We start from the raw sequence: 22,407 nt of genomic DNA, 5'->3' as shown, positions 1-22,407 counted from the left end.
CCAACATAGTACACACCTGTATGTTATTTCTATTTAACACTGTCAGGTAATAAAGTGTACATACTACATATAATACAATTCTTTAAAGTGTATCTTTATGGTCAAATGGCTAAAGTTACTTAATATATATTACCTCAGTTGTCATCTTGTGGTAAGAATACTTTATATGAACTCAGAATTGGGGGGGTCTGGGGTTTTTTTGTTTGTTTGTTTTCAAGACAGTTTCATTGTGTAGTCCTATGTGTCCTGGAACTCTTTCTGTAGATCAGGCTGGCCTCTAACCCAGAGATCACCTGCCTCTGCTTCCCAAGTGCTGGGATAAAAGGAGTGTAGTATCGCCCCTAGCTTTTGAACTCAGAACTTATATTAGAGACATTCATCAGAAAAAACTATAATAACATTGAAGAACTGATCCAAACTGAATGCATCCTTTTCTTAAATGAATAGTACAACAAATGTTTCAACTTTCACATATTTTTCAGATTTTGGAATATATGCACAGATATTATTGATTAAGCATCCCTAATCTGAAAATCTTGGAATGTTCAAAACCATAAAATTTCTGAGTATGTTTTATTACTCAAAAAGTTTTGAATGCTGGGTTTTCTGTTCATGATTCTCAAACTAGATAGCCTTTAAAAAAAAAATCCAGGCCGGGCGGGTGATGCACGCCTTTAATCCCAGCACTCAGGAGGCAGAGGCAGGCGGATCTCTGTGAGTTCGAGGCCAGGCTGAACCAACAGCCTCCAAAACAATACAGAGAAACCCTGTCTCGCAAAAAAAACAAAAAAAAAAAAAAAAAAAAAAAAAAAAAAAAAAAAAAGTTGTGGTGTTTGTTATTTTAAGGAATGGCAAGATTACAAAAAAAAAATTAGAACTTCAAAAGGAACTACAGTCCAATCTACACTGAGATACAGGAAATAATTAACTAAAATTGCAAAGCTACTAAAAAATACAATCAAATTTAACAACTCAGTTATCCCTGAAATGTGAACAAAAAATAGATGTGCACAGAGGCTGGGGAAATAGCACTGCAGTTAAGAGCACTTGGTTGCTCTTCCAGAGGACCTGGGTTCAATTTCCAGCATCCCCACGGCAGCTCACAATCATCTGTGTCTCCGGTTACACATTCTCTTCTGACTTCTGAGGGCACCAAGCACACATGTGATACACAGATACACATGCAAATGAAAATAAAATAAAACAGTAATTTTCAAAAACTTAAAAGAGGGGCTAGAGAAATGGTTCAGACTTTGGGAGCACTAACTGCTCTCCCAGAGGTTCTCAGTTCATTTCCTGGCAACCACATGGTGGCTCACAAGCATCTGTAATGAGGTCTGGCCTGCAGGCATTCATATAAACAGAACACTGTATAAATCTTTTTTTGGGGGGGGGGATTCTAGACAGGGTTTCTCTGTAGCTTTGGAGGCTGTCCTGGAACCTGCCTCTGCCTCCGCCTCCCTAATGCTGGGATTAAAGGCATGCGCCACTACTAAATAATAAATCTTTAAAAGAATAAAAATTTAAAAGAGATTTTCACCTACATAAACTTCTGTTAAGTCTGTGGTCTAACTCAGAAGACAAAAGGAGTAGGCAGGTGTAAAACATTGAAAGGAATAAGCTGCAGTTTAAATTGAGAGACCAAGAGGTTTCAAAACACCAGAAAGGGATCATTCCTCACTCCTATTTTCTTTTTCTGGTTTTCTGAGACACACCCTCTCTATGTAGCCTCTAATGAAGGTGTCATCACATCCAGTTTCTTTTTTCCTGAGTTGCTCTAGTAAACACCTGTTGTCACCTTATAAAATCTGTAAGGGCAATCTTAGTAATCCTCAAAAATATCGAGATGGATTTTAATTAAGTCAAAGTTAATAAGCCTTTTTGTTGTTTAACTTTACAATAGAACTTCAATTGGTTCAGATATTGGAGAGTATGTGTGAGTATGTCATTTAAGGTTAGACCAAATTTAAATATATTTCAACTATGATAGGAAACATAACTTTAAAATTTGTTGCACCTATGATCTTATTGTCAACAACTACAAAATAAAACGCTATGGTGCTAGAATAGTAAAATGTAAGGAACCTTACTTAACTACTGAAAAGGAATGGGTTAATTTCAAAATCACTTGTTAAGTTGGAAGAGAGCTGAGCACTTCCCACACAGAATACTGAAAGCAGCAACAACATGGTGGGACTAAACTATGTGGTATTTCTTTACAAAAGGAACCCACAGCAAAGTAGAAACCCAAATATAACACATAAGTTAAGAAACAAACACGAAGAGAAATAATGAAACAGAAAAGGTAATTTAGAACTCTGCTATACTTTGAGCAACTTGAACAAGTCTTCTTGGTAAGAAGAGGTGGCAGGCGGGCAGGTGGGACTGTGTATCCAGTGAGGCACAGTGTGGAGCAGAAAAGCTGGGTAGACCCTTTTCTCTGATAAGCAGTCTGCCCCTTCTGGAGGATTTTTTTACAACCAGAACAGGAAACTCGAACAGCTGTGGCTGGAACTGAAGGAAGCATTTTATTCATGCCAGGTGACGCCAGAGAAGGCTGAAAGCCAGTAGTCAACTGTGGAGCTTTAAAATAAAAAAATAAATAAAAATGAAAATATTTTTAAAAAAAAAGAAGAGAACATTGAAAGGAAAATTTACTTTTTATTTTGCATTTCATGCATTGGTACTTTTCTAGAGCTAGTTTGGAACCTGGTATTAACTATGGAATATACAATATAAAGGATTCTAAATGAACAGAGAGAACAGCCTAGTTTATTAACATAAGCAAAAATGACCGCTCATTCATGTTGGCCAGAGTAAATACAATTCATTTATTTAGAGCTGATTCTTACCAAGAGGACTGCCACTGACTGAAAAAACAGCACTAATTTTCAGTTCCCCATCTTGAGTTTTTTGCTGTTGGCCATGGTTATACTCCTTTAAAAAAGAAAAACGATGAATAAATACAGAGAAAAGAATACATTTCTCAAGAAATCAAGACATTTTACTATTGCTGTATAGAAGTGGAAAATGTTTACATTAATATTAATAGGAAATAATGAAATACAAAACAGTAAACAAAGTACAATTACCAAGGCCAAATTTGCTTGTATACCCCGAGTAAGGAGGAAAAAAAGAATGTTAGCTACCCACATAACCTGATGCACTACTAATTTCTAAATTATTTCTGAAATTCTTAATATTACAATATTGTAAATTCCTGCTTATTATAAAAGTAATACATAATCACAATAGAACATTTATTTAGAAATAAAGAAAAAACTTTGTGCTCTCATTTCCATTACTTCAAAAGGGCTGCTGTGACTCTGTGGTAAATTTCTTTCCAGTCTTTCCCTTCTCTAGTGAAAGAAAAAGTTTGTTTCTTTTTTGGTTTTTCAAGACAGGGTTTCTCTGTGTAACTTTGGAGCCTATCCTGGCACTCGCTCTGTAGCCCAGGCTGGCCTCAAACTCACAGAGATCTGCCTGCCTCTGCCTCTGCCTCCCAAGTGCTGGGATTAAAGGCTTGCACCACCAACACCAGGTTAAGTTTTGTTTCTTTAGAGTTATAATTTATTCTAAATAATTTTTCTAATGATTTTATGTTCTGCTTATTTGAATTATTATATATTCTTGCATAGTGCTCCAAAATAACTTCTAGTGGCTAAATACCATTATTTATAAGACTTAAGTGCAAGAACCATCAGTCTAGATTGTCTGCGAATTCTAAAAGAACACTTAAAACACTGCATTATTTAAATGACTTAAAAGAAAAAAATTAGACTTATTTTATATATATGAGTTTTTGCCTAAATACATGTACGTGCACTACATGAATACCTGGTGCCCAAGGAGCTTAGAAGAGTGTGCGGATTTCCTGGGACTAGAGTTACATACGGTTGTTAGCTTTACTATGTAGATGCTGGGAAATAAACCCTTTGGCTCTTAACCTAAGAGCCAAACTTTCCAGCCTTAAATGAGTTTTTAATACAAGTAAACATTTTAAGTCATACATAGCCACCACACCAGAATTCCAATATAAAATTTACAGAGCTTTTCTTTGCCTATACAATTATTCTGCTCATCTGTAACAGCATCAAGTTAACAGTTATTTTATATTTTTAAGATATTTATCACAACAAAGCTTGCAAAATAATATAGAGACCCATTCTTAGAATTCTAGGTATCACAGACATACTTCCCTTTTGGTGGTGGGTTTAACAATACACTATACAAACTTAAGCAGTATTGGGATTTATTATATACACATAATGACATATCAGATTAAACAGCTGAAACTGACATGAAATATGTACACCTGACTTGGGCAGAAAACAAAGAGTACCCAAATTATGATAGTGTTTTAACACAACATTTTTCTTTTGGTGTCTGTTTTGTTTTTTGAGGCAGGGTTTCACTATACAGCCCTGAATGGCCTGGAACTTGTTAAATAGACCAGATGAAGCTGGAACCTTCCGCCTCTGCCTCCTAAGTACTGGGATTACAGGTGAGCACTACCACAAATGACTAATTCAGAATATTTCTTTAAAAAAATGAAAATTTTCTTTAAAAAAAAAAACCCATAGCTAATATAGTACAACTTCTTAAAAGGCAGGATCAGTATTATTCCTTTACTCTAACCTTTTGCCTCAGACTTTAATAAGGAGATGCATAGCACTGACATCTAATGGTAACAATGTTGGTCTACTTAATGTTTACATATATTCAGCACAATCAGTGATTATGCAATGATGAATATCATTTTTTGTTGTTGCTACCCCCCACACACAAACAGAGTTTCTCTATGTAACAACAGCCCTGGCTGTCCCAAAAATTGCTTTATAGTCCAGACTGGCCTCAAACTCACAGAGATCCAAATACCTCTGCCTCCTGAGTGCTGGGATTAAAGGTGTGAGCCACCACACCCCACTGATGAATAACTCTAATCAAGTAGAATTACTACATTACAAGATACATTTTAAAGGTTTTGAGACATTATGAGATTGTTTTTGTTCAAACAAAACTGATTTGGGGGCTGGGTTTTTTCTGTTTTTCTCCCAAGACAAGGTTTCCCTATGTGGACCAGGATATCCTCAAACTCACAGATCCACCTGCCTCTGCCTCCCTAATGCTGGAATTAAATGTATACACCACTATGCCTGGCTTTCAGACAAAGCTATTCTTACTCCAATAATTTATAGGGGAGAAAATAAAAACCAATTAAAAGGTTTTTCCTACTTGTTTTAATTTGCACCTATTTTTTGTTTTGTTTTGTTTTGTTTTTAAGAGACAGGGTTTCTCTGTATTGTTTTGGAGGCTATCAGTCCAGCCCAGCCTCGAACTCACAGAGATCCGCCTGCCTCTGCCTCCCGAGTGCTGGGATTAAAGGTGTGTGCCACCACCGCCCGGCATTTGCACCTATTTTTAATGTTCACTTACAAGCGCATTATGACATTACAATATTATTCTCAGCAGTATTTCTTATCAACATTTCTTTTGAGTTAAATTTTTTTATGTACTAAAGTTTCCAATTATGCCAAAATTTTGACAATCTTCACCCTTTGTGATTTCTTCTATCACTTACAAAGTTTTACTTCCATAACAAAATAATAAGGAAGTGATTTCACTGTTTATAATACTATCCTTTAATCCAGGGTTCAGCAAACTTTATCTGCAAAGGGCCAGATAGTGCATATTTTTGACTTTGCAAGCCAGGTAGTCTGATCTGTTAAACTGCCCAACTCTGCCCTGGTAGAGCAAAAGCACCCACAGACAACATGCAAATAAATGAACATGGCAAAGTTCTGATAAAACTTTATTTCTTAAGAGCAGTAGCTGAACAACAGACTTAATATGGTGAATTTGATTTGACAATTTGGCAGTGCTGGCTTAGGTCCATTTGGGACTGGTCAATTTTTCTTTGATGAACTAGAACATTTTTTTTCTTCGTAATAGGATCAATAGACCAAATCTTGAAAAAATGTCTACCATGAGCTATGCTGTTATCATTATCAGCCTATATCATACTATTCTGGTGGAATATGTGATGTTTAACTGTTTACATGGTTTTCCACTCAACGTCTCCAAAAGGTTTAAAAGTATGCATTTACAATGTGTGTATGTGTACACTTACTACTCAAAACATCAGAACCTAATCACTACTATGTGTCTTCCTTAGGAATAATTGACAACATTAACACTTCTTTCATCTTTTTTAAAAACTGATCTCACCATTCATTTAAATCATGTTTTATCTTACAACTACTTTTATTTTTACTTGTCAGTAACAACAGTGGATCTCAACTGGAAAACTGATCCATATAACTATTACTATCTTTTTAATAATATTATTATTATTTTACCTTCAACTCCATGAAACTATTACAAGTTCTATTAATTCTCTGATAACGTGATTACTTTAGTTCCCATTTCAAGTATGTTCTCTTCTAATTTCATTTATAATACAATAGCATGTTTTGAGCCAAAATTCCAATAGTTAAGTAAAAATGCTAAGATTAATAATCTGTATTATGGCCGGGCGGTGGTAGTGCACGCCTTTAATCCCAGCACTCGGAAGGCAGAGAGACGTGGGTCTCTGTGAGTTCGAGGCCGGGCTGGACCAACAGCCTCCAAAACAATACAGAGAAACCCTGTCTCGTAAAACCAAAAAAAAAAAAAAAAAAAAACCCTCTGTATTATGCTAGTAATTATACAAGGTTCCCATAATTTTGTTTACAAATTCAGCTTGATCTAGCAGTTATTTCCTTGCAACAGTGAACAGAATATATATATAAGAAATGTATCATGAATTATGTGATATATCATTTGGCATACAAGAAAGATACTGCTGCTCAAAGTAACAATGTTAGTGAAATATACCTGGGGGGGCGGGGGAGCGGGGCGGGGATGACAGGGTTTCTCTGTGTAGCCTTGGCTGTCCTGGAACTTGCTCTGCATACGAGGCTGGCCAGTAACTCACAGAGATCCTCCTGCCTATGCCTCCCAAGTGCTAAGATTAAAAGTGTTTGCCACTGCCACTTTTCTTTCTACGAGACAGGGTTTCTCTGTATTGTTTTGGAGGCTGTCGGTCCAGCCTAGGCCACTTTTCTTTCTAAGACAGGATCTCACTGTATACCCCTGGATGAACTAGAATTTATTATGTAAACCAGGGCTGCCCTTGAACTCAGAGATCTGCTTATCTCCAAGTATTAGGATTAAAAGCATGCACTACCACAACTGGCAGATATTAATTTTCTTTAAATACTGACTTATCTTGACATACCGATGCATAGATTTCTAATAAAAAAATTTTATTACAGAAATAATTAGTACCCACTGTTTCATATCTATGGTCTCCAGTCTACTTTTCTTATTCTGTGGTGGCAACTGACATGTATTACTCATGGTGGAAGGAGCAGGAGAAACAGAGGAGAAAGACAGGACTGTCTATATTCTGCATAAAATGCCTACAATACCTTCAAGGCAGAATGCTTGGTCTGTCTGTATTCCCTACAACTAAACATGCTCTATGAGAAATAAATACCTGATGACCCCAAAGCTTTCAAAAACAAAACAAAATGAAACTAAAAAACCAGAGGTCGCCGGGCGTTGGTGGCACACGCCTTTAATCCCAGCACTGGGGAGGCAGAGGCAGGCAGATCTCTGTGAGTTCGAGGCCAGCCTGGTCTACAAAGTGAGTTCCAGGACAGCCTCCAAAGCTACAGAGAAACCCTGTCTCAAAAAAAAAACAAAAAACAAAAAAACCAGAGGTCATAGCCGGGTGTATTATGGCCGGGCAGTGGTAGTGCACGCCTTTAATCCCAGCACTCGGGAGGCAGAGAGAGGCGGATCTCTGTGAGTTCGAGGCTGGGCTGGACGGACAACCTCCAAAACAATACAGAGAAACCCTGTCTCGTAAAAACAAACAAACAAAAAAAAAAAAAAAAACCAGAGGTCACAATAAAAACTGCTTTATCTTTTCCTTACTGAACACAAAGGAAGTCCTCATCAATACCACAAGACAAATGACGTTGAAAACCAACATCTTCACTGGCCAAATAAATGATATAACTCAAGCAAAGCTCCAACATTTGCACAACTGCAGTATACTTTCAAAGAATCTATGAACTATTACTATGAATTACTGCGATAATTAGGCAATTGCTTTCCCATCTTCATTTAGTTCAACGAAAGACTACAAATTAGTTCTCTCATTACTGTGAGCAGAAAAGAAAATAACGAAGATATCAACATTAGTAGCATCTTAGATTCATATCCTATGGAAAAGATGGAAGAATCAGGTCTTTGGTTTCTCTTTGAAAACCCTACCTAGGATCTTACCCGCCCCCCCTCCTTTTTTTAATCAAACCATTAGTTACAAAAAGATAATCTAACAAAAATAAGACCTATATTATCAACCTAATTCCTTTCTGACCATCTGGCTTTGAATAACTAAATTAACTTATGAAATTTAGCTTCCTAGTATAGACACAGGATAACATATTATCTACTAAGAACACACACACAGTTGTTAGGAGGATAAAACAATTATGTTGCATAAAAAACTATTTTTTTAAACTACAGAAAATACTATAGTAAAATGCAATGGGATCAGAATGAATAAATGAAACTGAAAATCTAAAGGATTATATACCAGCTAAAAGAAGCAAGATGACTAACAAATAACTAAAAGCAATGGGTTAGCATTGAGATATATATACAGACATTTCAGCATCCTAGTGGTCTGGATGAAGAACAACTTGAACAGTAAAAAGCACACTGAAAGCAAAACTACAAAGCTAAGCACAGAGAGAAATCACTAGTAAATGATGATCAAAGAAAAGGGTGACCACAGCAATGAATTCTGTCAGTACTTTATGGGTACTGTTTGTGAGACCAAATAAATAATACTTTGTAATTCCTACTTCTAGTCTATGGAAAACGCATAAAATTAATACATTTTATACAGTACTGAAAAAGCAAGAAATCTAGATTTCTAGTGATTAGGGAGGGATATGAAAAAAGCATAGGGCAGTGAGGAGGGAGTAGAATGTAGGCAGAAAGGGGAAGGAGAGAGTGAAAAGAAAAGACCCAGCATCTAGATTTATACTCTGAACTCCTCCCCTGCAGTATTTCTGGAACTACCAGAAGTTTGACTGAAAACAGAAACAACTGCTCAGAAAAACCTACCTCTTGCCACTCGTGTTCTGGGATTGTTCTACTGTGGGGACTAGACAAAGACCACTCTGTGATCCTGTTTCTGCCAGAACCTATCCACAGGACTGCCTACTCTCAAAAACATTATAAAACTCAATATTCAGCATTTTATAACACATTTTATGACTTTGAGTAAGTGTATAAAACACAGGCACTGCTATCCATCCCATCCTATTTGTACTTTCTAGCCACTAGAAGCTCTGCTTTAAAAACAATACTAGCCAGCCAGTGGTGGTGCACCCCTTTGGTTCCAGCACTTGGGAGGCACAGGCAGGCGGATCTCTGTGAGTCCAAGGCCAGCCTGGTCTACAAGAGCTAGTTCCAGGACAGCCTCCAAAGCCACAGAGAAACCCTGTCTCAAACAAACAAACAAACAAGAAACCAAAAACCTAAAACTAATAGTTTTCCAGATGCCTTCTATCCCAACTTATTTAGCCTTTATCCTGAGGAAAGGTCAATGGGTCACATACAAGAGAAAGAGAAGCCTTTAGTGCTCTGCCAACATAATGATTTCTTAGGAATTTCCTACACCTACGGAGAGGGGGGGGGAATCAGTGATTAGAGATCTTCCTGTACTAAGACATGGTTATTATTTTCACAAGAACACAAGGAAAGCAGTATATTTATACCTAATTCAAATATCCAAGATTTCCACTTCTCTTGTTTCTACAGACTACTTTTAACCTATCATCTACTAAAATATTTTCAGATTTCTTCTTTGTTGAGCCAACTGCACTCATAGCCATCCAATTTCTGTAGCTCTACCACCATCCTAATTCATCTACCTTTTCCTTACTATTGATGAATTCTTATCTGAGTTGTCAACTACCTCTATGTGAGATTGTGGGCCTATCTCTTTAAAAGGTCAAATCCCACAGCCTGAAGAAATAGGATAAGTCTCACTGAACTCTCTCTGGAGTTGATAAGCCATGTTTTGTTCGAAGACTTCCTAACTTATGGTACCTGGGTCTTCCATGGTCCTTGTCACATATGCTATGATAAACTAAATCATGTGGTATGAAACTTCCTGCCATACCATGAAAAGATAAAATTTAGATTTTCCTTTGTTGGGGTTATTTCTCTAGGTTTCTCCACTCACCATGTCAAGGCAGCTATTTCTCCTACCCCCACTTACTTGTTTGTTTACTTATTGGTTTTTCAGGATAAGATTTCTCTGTATAACCCTGGTTGTCCTGGAACTCACTATGTGTAGACCAGGGTGGCCTCTGTCTCCCAAGAGCTGGGATTAAAGGCATGTGCCGCCACCACCTGGTTTACATCTACTTTTAAGCTATCTTTAATAAAGTTCCTCACCAGCTTTTAAAGGGAAGTCTCTTTTCCTTTAAGGCCATAATATGCTGTTTCTGATATATAATATTGTTACTTTTGAAAGGTCTGCACCACATGGCTCCTGTAGTCACAGGGGCACCTCCCCCCACAAAAAAAACCCCACCATTTCTGAAAGGTGTCAGTTCCTTTGACAAACCACCCACCCCTTATTCTGTGTCCTACACTCAATAGTTGCCTAGTCTTTTCTCTTTTTGATCTGTTTAAACAGTAATTCTCTATAGTAAATGATTTTGCTCCCCAGGACTATCTGGCAGTGTCTGACGGTATTTCTGACTGTTATACTGGAGAAGGAGAAAGCTGCAAGTAGCACCAAGTATAGGTAGAAACCAAGAATGTGCTAGAGATCATGCAATACACAAAACAGGTCCTCATAACAGAATGGTCTTGTTCTAAATATCAGTGATGCTGACGCTGAGAAATCTTACTCAAAAAAGCCTTCATGAAAAATGCTTTTTCATTACATGTCTCATTCACAAACTCCCTTATACAGCAAACTAAGATTAGATTATTTCATAGAAATAGCTAATCTATGTTATCTCTGCTTTACACTTTCTGAATTCATGACATCTGAACAAAATACAGACTTCCTTCAAATAGATGCTACTATTATGAACTTATTGCTTAAATCCCTTCCTACATTTCACAGTAACTACAACCTAAGATGCAGCTTCTTTCTTCCATTCCAACCACTGCAATGCCGTCAATTGCATGGGTAACTTAACTGACTACGATTTCAGATGCAGGATTCCTATGATTTACTTCCAGAGCAGTCTTGAAACAGCACAGCTAGACCCTTGCCCTTATGACTCAAATATCTCAAACTTGTAATCATGAATCACTCACCAACGCCTCCTTTCCAATAAACTGGTTCTTCAATCAATTAACCCTTCCAAAGATAATTATGTCCATTAGCCCTCCTGAAAGACAGTTAAATGCATACCTAACCTGTACCTCATTAGTAGTAAAAGGCTCTATGAATTAAATCACTCCACAAACCCACGTGCCACCCTCCTCCTAGGTTTTAAGCCTCATCTGCTGTTTCAGTCTTGAAATCTCAAAGACTCACCACTCTCCCAACTCTGTACTAAAATGCCCACAAAAGCCACAGTGCTATTAAAAGGCAAAGAAGATTAAAAGTCTTAATTACACTTCAGGAACATTTTCATGTAATTCTTGCTACAGCCTTGCAAAGCAATTCAAGTTGCTTCAATCACAAACTCTTTTCAACCTGTCAATAAACTATTTCACTCAAGCACTTCCTCTTTCAAGTGAGTAAGTTGATGTGTGGAACAAAAAGAACGAGGGGGAAGGTCAAATGTTTACTTGAGCATTTTCAGGTTCATCTTTAACTCTGTCTAGTAGTCCCTGCTGAGGCGCCACTGCTTTGTCATACTCATCATCCAAAGGTTCTTCTTTAATTCTAATATTTGATGCAAAGGAATTCCCCAGTTCCGAACCAATGGATTCTTTACTGGCAAATGGGTAGCTGGAATCCTAAAACACAATATAAAGGATTAATAAATATTCAAATTTAAAAATTACTCCTCTTCAGGGCTAATACCCAAAGAAAAGCTCACTGGAAATGAATTCTATGGAGACACATTAGTGTCCCCTTTGCCTAAAAGTTGATGTGCCATAGTTCTAAATATCAAACACAAATAAAGAGCCTAAGAGCCAAAGTTTTTAGGAATGTCTCCAAAGATATCCTTATGCAAATAATAGTTAAAAAATACCAATGCTCTGTCTAACATAAGCAGAATTTTGAAAATGACATAAAGAAAAACTTTGACACTTGCCACAGTTAACAGCAATCTACATACACACTGAAAACTTACCCTAAAGTTTGTTTCTGGGTTTTGTGGTAAATGAGTATGTAATGTTTCTTCAACTTGATTAGCTATTGAAAGAAAACAAACAAACAAACACATGTATATGAATAACAGTTAATCTCACAAAGAATGACCTAAAAAGCTATTGTTTGAAATTACCTCTCTATTCCAATAAAGAGTGAACTAGAATCCAAAGAACTCAAAGTTTCATTTTAGGTTCCACACAACCTGGTCTCCCTACCATTCATCCTTACCACACACCTTTCCTTGCTCAAACAGAGTGGTGACTTGATTTACTACGCTCTGAAAAATGTTTGCTCTCCTCTGCAGCTCTGCTAAATTGCCCAAGTCTCTGCTTCCTGTGTTCACACTGAAGTTTCCAGACTCTGTTCAGTTCAAAACTCACCTATAGGAAAACATCCCTGTTTACTATGTCTCTCTCAGAAGAATTTCATGTGAGTTAGGAATATGGCTATGGTAGAACACTTGTCTAACATGCCAAAAGGTCTAATACAAAGCACATCAGGGAGCGAAGCAAATTTAGGTTTGGTGTAGTGGCTCACACATCTGTTACTTAAAACACTTAGGAGACAAGGCAGGAGAACTGCAGTAAGTCCAGGCCAGCTTGAGCTGAAGATTAAGACTCTGTCTCAAAAGTGAAAAAAGCAATCACTTTAACACCCCAGTTATTTAAATATTGCATTGTCCCACAACATAGTCTTCTATCATTATCTTATCTTACAATTCAATCTTGGGCTATTCAACTAATCATTAGCACCTCTACTATCTACCTCAACTTGTCTCTCCTATCACTACACGTGCTCCTTCAGAAAAAACACTCCTAGAATTTCAGTATCTATCAATAGATACTAATATATATTTATATAAAATCACATATATTAGAAATATAATATACCCTTGCAGATAATATATATTCTATTAAACAGTTGTCCTTTTCACAATACTGATTTGTTCTTTCTATAATACATTTCCTAGGATTGCCTGAAGAAATACATGGATTGATAGGGTGTAGGTGCTTTCCTAAACATCAATTTAACATTTAGGGAAGGATTACAATCTTCTTGTAAACGTCTAAGTTCCAAGAATACAAAGATGAGTAAGATACAATCTGGCTCTCAAGAAAACAAAAACAAAAAACAAAAAAACAAAAAAACAAGCCAACAAATACCATAAATAAGGCATAAAACGAAACTCTATGGAAATAGAGGTAAGAAACCCATTCTTGGGAATGAGTATAAAGTAGGAAAGATTTATGAATTATACTTCATTGGATAAGAAGTAATTTTACAGGTGTATATATACAGTAAGAGAAAAATGACACAGCAAGAAGGGAAAGCATACAAGAAATGTGTGATCTATTCAAGAACAGAACTGTAGCTAGAATACAGAATGCACTGTGCAAAGAGAATCAAAAGGAACTACAATGAAGTTCTAAAATGAAAAACGGAGGTCATTTGTTTCAACTCCGTAATTTAGTCTAATGGGTGAGATAGAAATTTAAATCGGTGCTTACAGTACAAAGATGCTAAGTCCAACTTCAGATTCTAATGTTCAACCAAAGGAACTCAATAGTTGATATAAGCATCTTGCCTTTCATCAGAATATTGCATCCCAAGAAGGGGAAAAAATACAGGTTAGAGCTATTTTTCAACCAATTACACCACAACTAAATGCTATGGGGAGAAATTCAGTCACTTTGTAGATGAGGAGAAAATAAAAATGAGAGCTCAGAAGTAATTTAAAATTGTTCATATTTCACTTAACATAAAGAGTAATAGAAGCTCCATTATCAGTACTTTGTTATTGTGCTTTACGGTTCTATGCCAACAATTATTACCTGCTTTATCAAAAAAACTGCTTTTCAACCTTGAATCCAAACCTTTATGGGGTTTATCCAACCGTTTTTCACGTTCATGATAAGTTAGGTCTCTATTTTTCTCCTTTCCAGGAAATGTCTCTTTGCTGTTTTCTCTTACTAAACAAAAATCTTTTCGTATTGATTTAAAGACAGAAACCTGATCAAACTGTTTAGGAAAGTCTTTTTTTAATTTATTTTGAATTTGTATTTCATTTTCATTATCTGATTCATGATGAGAGGCTCTTCTCTCTACTTCCAAACTATCATCAGTATGAATTGAAGAAACAAGATTGTCCTTTGAACTAAAATCTTGTTCATCCTCATTGTCACTACTAACGACTGGAATTCCTGCAAGATCCCCAGAGTTCAAAAAATAATCATCTTCATCCAGCAATGAATTTTCAGATCCTGTTTGATTCGGCATTCCATAAGACATGCTGGCAAGAGTAGGAGTTAAGTTGTGGTCTGTGTCTTCAGACATTTCTGTATCCATGACACCACCTTAAAAAGTAAGAAACTGTTTAGACAAGTGACAATGTGAGGATGACTGCAGTTATAAGGTCTGTCTGTCATTTAACCCAATATATTTCTCCTGTGTCAAACAAAATATAGGTAGTACTGCAATAGTATTCATTTAACATTTCTGATGAGATTATCCCTAACTGACACTTAAGAAGCCTAAACGTGAAAGGCGACTTCAGATTAGAAAGAAGACAAAATGATATAGAGAAAAGAGCACCAACTTCAGAATCAGACCTTTTTGTGCTGAAATTACAGAGCAAAAAACTCTTGATCTGTTTATAAAGCAATCTAATACTCACCTTGAAAATTAATTTTTGGTGAGGCTTAGTGACAATTATGTATAAAAAGCTACTCAAGTTAATAAACACAGAAAGGAATATGAAAGTGATAATTTTATAATTTTTATACTACATGTTCTGCAAAGTTGAGACCAAAACACTCACTGTAACATAATCCAAGCCTTTAGTCCCAGAATCCCATTTTCTCTGCACTAACACCGATTCAATCAAGTTAAGGTTTACTATGCTAAGTACGAAAACAAAAATAAGTTTGGCTATCCTGCTAGCCTTCAATAACTATATGTTGAAGTCTGTCCTATTACAAAACAAAGATCGCTTTTCCTTCACAAACCTGTTTCTTAAAAAAGTTTTACCTAGCCAGCGGTGGTGGCGCACGCCTTTAATCCCAGCACTCGGGAGGCAGAGGCAGGCGGATCTCTGTGAGTTCGAGGCCGGGCTGGACCAACAGCCTCCAAAACAATACAGAGAAACCCTGTCTCGTAAAACAAAAACAAAAACAAAAAGTTTTACGTAGTTTGTTCTGCTTGAACAACCAAGCATTAGTTCATTGGTCTCCCAACTTCCCAATACAATTACCTAACTGACACCAGAATTATATTCAACTGACTGTGTATCCCTGCTGGATAAAATTTATCTCTTTGATACTGTACTTCTTCCTGCACATTGATAGATTTTATACTCCATCTGTTCATGGCTTCAATATTAGTTCTCCAAGATTCTTACTGTTTCATATACTCAGACTAAATTATTTTACTCATTTGCATATACTTTGACTAGTGCTATTGACCTTTTTCTTTCTTTTTTAGAACCATGGTACCTCAGAATGAAAGACAATGTCTTGTGCACTGTAGGCAAGCACTTTCCCACAGAGATATGCCCAAACTTCAACTTACTTTTTCCTTGCAAGATAGATTTTGTGGGACTAAAGAGTTGGCTCAGTGGTTAACATCTATCAGAAGACAAGGGTTTGATTCCCAGAACCCACAGGGTGACTAACAACCTTCTGTAACTCTAGTTCCAAATTAATCCAACACCCTCTTCTGGATACACAGATATACATTCAGGAAGAAAAAAAAAAAAGAAGAAGAAAAATAAGAAGAAGAAATTACATACATAAAATAAAAATAAATAGATCCCAAGGTTACCTACATCCAACTGGCTTGCCTCTCCTAAGGAACTCCAACTTAGAATCTCTAAGTTCAAATTCATTTACTCACTTTAAACACGAGTTCTTATTTTTCCCTCACCTGATTAAATGATTCACCAACTAACAATTATTCAAGAGAGAAAATTATTTTAATTCTCCTTTCCCATGAATAATTTCTACCAATTATATTACTTCATGTCTCTAAAATCCATTTCTTCTATTCAGTGTCTAATTATGACTGTCCAAATCACTTCCTGTACATTTTCAGTGCACTAAATCTGTATAACTACCTACAAAGTTAAGTATATTCTTACAAATCCTATGCCTAAATCACATTTAATTGGTGCAAGAATAGGCAAAATTGAACTTATTAAAAACAAAGGAAAGACAAAAGACATTAATAGTATACTTGTTTAATCAGTTCAAAAAGCTTTCTATGGGTGGCTCTTTAACCTGGATCTATAATCTGATAAAAATCCTTCATATGCTTTTTATAACCAAGACTTAACTATGCAGAGTCCAAATAAAACTTTTCTTCATGGTACCTTCTACAAAGGCATTTTTCTAAAATGCAAGCTATTCCACATATCTCTTGAGAACCTCCCATAGTCCTCTGTTCTCTTAAAGGACAGATGCATCCATTCATAGAACTGTAGTATATAAGTGCTACCACAAATTATAAGGACCAAATGGTAAAAACTCCGATAATGGCTGCTGTTACTTACAAAGTTACAAAAATGGTGGGGAGAGAAAACCTACTAACATTATGACAATTGAAAAGAATCAAGATTGGAGCTCATAATGAAATCAAAACCAGAAAGGAGAAAAAAACCCTTTATATTTTTACATCACTAGAATGCTTGATAATTAGTGTAAAATAACAAAAATGGGAAAATCCTCCTTCTATGCTTTCCAAAATAGTTCACATAGGGCTACAGAGACTTCTCAGAGTTTAAGAATATCCGTTGTTCTTGCAAAGGACTTAATGCTCTTGCAGAGGACTTGGGTTCAGTTCCCAGAACACATATATCGACTCACAACCATCTGTAATTCCAGAATATGATACCCTTATGTGGCCTCTGCAGACACCAGGCACTCACATTTACATACATGAAAACACCCATACACATAAAATTTTAAAACTAAATCTTTACAGCCACGTGTAATCCCAGCACTCAATAAACAGAAACAGGCAGATCTCTCTGAGTTTGAGACCGGCCTGGTATACATACAGTTCTAGGACAGCCAGGACTACATAAAGAGAGACTGCTTTACAATAAATAGCTCAGCAGTTAAGAGAACTAGTTGCTCTTCAGGAAGACCTGAGTTCAATTCTCAGCACCAATATGGCAGGAACCAACTGTTACTCCAGTTACAGGGGATTGAACACCATCAAACAGACACACATATAGGCAAAACACCAATGTACACAAAATAAAAATAAATCATTTAAAATAAATGAATTTAAAATGAAATCACACAATAAATGGTAAACACATGATAAATCCCCCCCCGTTCTTGTTTTCTTGGGACAGGATTTCTCTGTGTAGCCCTGGCTGGCTGTCCTGGAACTCACTGTATATCAGGGTGGTCTTGAACTCAGGGATCTGCCTGTCTCTGCTTTCCCAAAGTGCTGAAAACTAAAGGAGCATGCCATAGCATCTGATACAGACGCTAAAACCTTAAAGGAAATACACATTAGAGAAGAAGCAGGTAAGGTGTCAACATGCCTACTTTCTCAGAGAATACAGTAGAAACAGGCAGGAACTGTAAAAACTGCACAGGATGAGCAACACTGCAAATATTTTCATAGCCCTCTTTTCCAAGTATTTAAAACTTCACTGTACCAAAAAAAAAAAAAAAAAAAGGCCAGGTGTTGATGGCACACGCCTTTAGTCCCAGCACTCGGGAGACAGAGGCAGGCAGATCTCTGTGAGTTCAAGACCAGCCTGGTCTACAGAGCCAGTTCCAGGACAGCCTCCAAAACAATACAGAGAAACCCTGTCTCAAAAAAACAAAACAAAACAAAACAAAAAACCTTCATCGTAAGAGATTAGGGAGATACACAGCCCAGCATTCTACCATACTATATACATTCTAAAGTCATCTTCTCTATTCAGCATTTTGTCATTATTAGCAAGCCATGTACTGTGTATCTGAAACTGTTTCATGAGTAAATGTACATTATATGGCCACCAATTTAAGTTCTATAATTGATTTTTTAAAATCAACACTAACAAATAATATTGCAAGCAATTTTTGTTGTCTATTTACATTAACAGTCAAGGAACAGGACAGAAAGAAGTAGTCACTCAGAAAAACCTGGCATGCAACTCAAACCTAAGTAACTTCCAGATATAGCTAAGAAGTTCAAATATTAAAAGGAAATACAGAAAAGCCATGTTACAATCCTTAATTCAGAAGGTAACAGACAATATTTTAATGACAAAAAATAGTATAAAACAAATTTACTGAATAAAAATATAAAACAAAAATGTAATTACAAAGACTAATATAAAGAAAACCAATCAAAAGACAAAAGGATAAACTAGTTAAAATGACTTCATTGCACTAAGTCATAAAGGGCAATAAACAACCAAATACATATAAAAGCAAGGATTTTAACAAACTTTCCATAGATACTGAGAGACCAACAGTCAACAAGAGAAATGCCAATTAATGATACAATGAGCTACAGAATGGCAGTAAGACAAGAATGCTACAGTACACAGTTAGCAAACTCTGACCCAAGGCCATGAAATATAAAGAGAAGAGATTTCAACACAGATCATATGTAGAATTTGGAAAGCCTAAAATATGTACTGTTTAATCCTTAGCAATGATTATTTCCCAACCCATTAGTTAAATACTGATGATAGGAATGAATGTAAACAAGAAGAAGTTAGTTTGAAGCCAGACTGAGCTACATAACTCTTGATTGCTTGATAGATAGATAGATAGATAGATAGACAGATAGACAGACAGATAGATAGACAGGAAGGAAGGAAGGAAGGAAGGAAGGAAGGAAGGAAGGAAGGAAGGAAGGAAGGAAGGAAAGATAACATACTGGATACAACATCTCTTTTCACCAGTGAAGCAAAGTAATTACAATACTTACATCAATAGGCTATGACATAGTTACTTTAAAAAATGAGGTGGTCATTAATCTCAGCCCTTAGGAGGTGGATTTCTGTGAGTTATAGGCCAGACAAGTAAGCAATGAACCCTTTCTTTTTGTTTGTTTGTTTGTTGTTTGGTTTTTCAAGATGGAGTTTCTCTGTGTAGCCTTGGCTGTCCTGGAATTCATTAACTTTGTAGGCCAGGTGGGGCCTCAAACTCACAGAGATCCACCTGCCTCTACCTCCCAAGAGCAGGAATTAAAGGTGTTTGCTACCACCACCCAATTGAACTCTTTTGCTAGAAAAGGAAAAAGGAAAAGGAAAAAACATGATGTGGCTTTTTAAATTCCCAAATCCTGATGGCAAAGCAGAAAAAGTTTAAATGCAGGACCAACGAAATTGCTTAATGGGTAAAGCACTTGCTATACATGCCTGATCACAGGAACCCACAAGACACATTCCCAAAATCTGTCCTCTGATCTCCACAAACACAAAGTGGAACATGGATATCTATGCTCTCCACCAAATTGCAGTGCTGGTCTTAAAAAAAAAAAAAAAAGGAAAGTCCTAAAATAGGACTATTGTCACTGGGTAAACAGAAGCTTAAAGGTTCTGTCCTCCAGGAATCTGCCTTAACGTCAACTACCTTCAACAGGGGAATCTAATTTCCAGTCAATCCAAACAGCCTGTATCATCAGCTCAAAGATTCCCACCCTGCAGACAGTCATAAAGTCCACTTGCTTTTCCATCTTTTTGCGCTACATACTCTCTGCATGTGCAAACATGAATACATGCACACACACACCAGGTTAGTCTTGGCAGTTTGATTTCCCCAATAAACCATTCTTTCTAACCATGGAGTGGTTTAAGTTTGGTGGTTTCACTGTGCCCTTGATTACATTTGGTGCTAAAACCTGGGAAAGACAATGCCACTGGCACCACCAACCTGCCCGCACCACCAACCCGCCCGCACCACCCAGTCCCCCCTTAAAAAAGACCCTGTCTCTCCTAACTGAACCAAATCGCCAACATGACCCTCCTGGGATCTGATGGTTTGTTTCTGCTGGTTCCTGCCACCAACCATATTTGACTCCAAATTTTAGATTCTGCCTTTTCATCCCCTTCTCTCTTCCACCCTTTCTACTCACTCATTTATCCTCAGTTATTCAAGTAAGTGTCCTCAGGGAACTGCCCGAATTGTCTCTCACTGGCTTGCTGGATGGAGCCTTACTCCGTCTCTCTGTAACTTACTACAACAATCAAACGGATGTGTCAAGCAGCCTCCCTCAACCTTGAGTGTCCTACCCTATGAACAAAGGACACCTGTCCAGGAGACCCTGGACATCTGACAAGCCTCTTTCCCTTTAGGAACACACTTGGATTGGCACTGTCACCAAAGCACTTACCCCTTCCCTCCCTCCATTCCTATACTATTGTAATCCTTCCCTGGCAAGATTCCTATTTATGAACCCTTTTCTTAAGCCGTCTCTCCCACCTCTTCTTTGTTTTGTTGCTTCTAGAAATTCTTTACTGCTTTCTTGCCTGTTCTGTCTCTCATTCTCCCTTGTCTCATTCACTTGCTGGAACCTGACCTAACCATGGACTTTCATTAAACTCAAACTCCTCTTGCCCATTTTCTCAAATCTCTTTCCTTCCTCAGACTCAGAGATTCCATTAATTGCAATAAAGCTTGGCCTCAATATAAACTAGATAATGGGTCTCAATGGCCAGAAAAGACACACTCTATTTCCAAATTCTCAGATTGTGACAATTTATGCCCCCACACAAGCAAATGATCTGAAAAAATCATTAATCAATAACTTTCTTTGCTCTCTGCTTCCCAAAAAAAAAAAAATCAATCTATCTCTAACCCTTCCTCTCCAATCACTCTAGTCCCTCTCTCTCATCACTGGATACAGTCTTACAGAAATTTAATGCGTTTGGACAGCCTGGGCAGTGGTGACACACATCTTTAATCCCAGCACTTGGGAAGTAGAGGTAGATAGATCTCTGTGAGTTTCAAGCCAGCCTGGTCTACAGAGTGAGTTCCAGGGCAGCTAGAGCTGTTACACAGAGAAAACCTGTCTCAAAAAAAAAAAAAAAAACCAACAACAACAATAAAACAAAGTAAAACTCATGAGCTTGAGAGGTGGCTTAGCAGTTAAGAGTAAATGTCATTCTTGCAGGGTTCAGTGTCCATCCGTGAGGCACTTTGCAGGCACCAGGCACACACCCCGTGCACTTAAATTTTGCTTGGAAAACATTCATATACATAAAAATTTTTAAATCTTTAAAATGAAGTAATTTTCAGAAATAAAGTAATAGTAATCATAATTTTAACTTTAGAAGTTACAGTTAAGTCAGTCAGTGATGACACACACTAATCCCAGACCTCAGGAGGCAAAGGCAGGTCGATCTCTGTGAGTTTGATGCCAGCATGACCTACAGATTGAGTTACAGGACACCCAGGGCTACACAAAGAAACCTTGTCTTGAAAAAACAAAAACAGTGTCAGACTTTCATGAATTCTTTCAACAAGTATGAGAAAGGATCACAAAAGAAGCTAAATGTCATTAATCATCAGGGAGTTAAAAACTACAACTAGAATGAAATGGCACTGTCCATCTGCCACTGAAACAGCTACAGTTCAAAAGACAAAGAGACCACCTAAATAAAATGGATGAATTCCTTGGAGATTACCAACTAATAAACAGAGAGATAATGTAGCCGGGCGTTGGTGGCTCACGCCTTTAATCCCAGCACTCGGGAGGCAGACGCAGGCAGATCTCTGTGAGTTTGAGGACAGACTGGTCTACAGAGCGAGTTCCAGGACAGCCTCCGAAACAATACAGAGAAACCCTGTCTTGGAAAACAAAAACAAAAAACAGAAATAATGTGAAACATAAAACATGACTAATGTCACATCAGTTAAAGAACGCAAATAAATACTTCACATCACTCTTCATGGCTGACAAGTAGGCTCTGCAGGTACTAACCCTGATCATCGGAATTCAATACCTGGGATCAACATGGTAGAAAGAGATAATCA

The 22,407-nt window shown here is 37.1% G+C and overlaps 1 protein-coding gene across 5 annotated transcripts in view; it reads right to left on the bottom strand.

Annotated features, from left to right (window-relative positions):
* Window positions 1-22,407, bottom strand: part of Zmym4 (zinc finger MYM-type containing 4) — a 119,293-nt gene that overhangs the window by 50,264 nt on the left and 46,622 nt on the right. For 3 of the 5 annotated variants that reach the window (XM_040756612.1, XM_040756611.1, XM_040756614.1), the window contains 5 exons: window positions 14,251-14,772; window positions 12,399-12,460; window positions 11,887-12,057; window positions 2,853-2,937; window positions 2,328-2,583 (listed from right to left, as the gene is read on the bottom strand). In XM_040756612.1, the coding sequence (XP_040612546.1) occupies window positions 2,328-2,583; window positions 2,853-2,937; window positions 11,887-12,057; window positions 12,399-12,460; window positions 14,251-14,764 (1,088 nt within the window). In that variant the 5' untranslated portion in view covers window positions 14,765-14,772. Of the gene's footprint in view, window positions 1-2,327; window positions 2,584-2,852; window positions 2,938-11,886; window positions 12,058-12,398; window positions 12,461-14,250; window positions 14,773-19,357; window positions 19,458-22,407 lie in introns of those variants that run through there. The other 2 variants (XM_040756613.1, XM_040756615.1) reach the window with 2 other exon arrangements.

This window comes from Mesocricetus auratus, unplaced genomic scaffold, assembly GCF_017639785.1.
Source record: "Mesocricetus auratus isolate SY011 unplaced genomic scaffold, BCM_Maur_2.0 Super-Scaffold_100014, whole genome shotgun sequence".
Lineage (NCBI taxonomy): Eukaryota > Metazoa > Chordata > Mammalia > Rodentia > Cricetidae > Mesocricetus > Mesocricetus auratus.
This window is presented reverse-complemented; position numbering and strand designations above follow the sequence as displayed.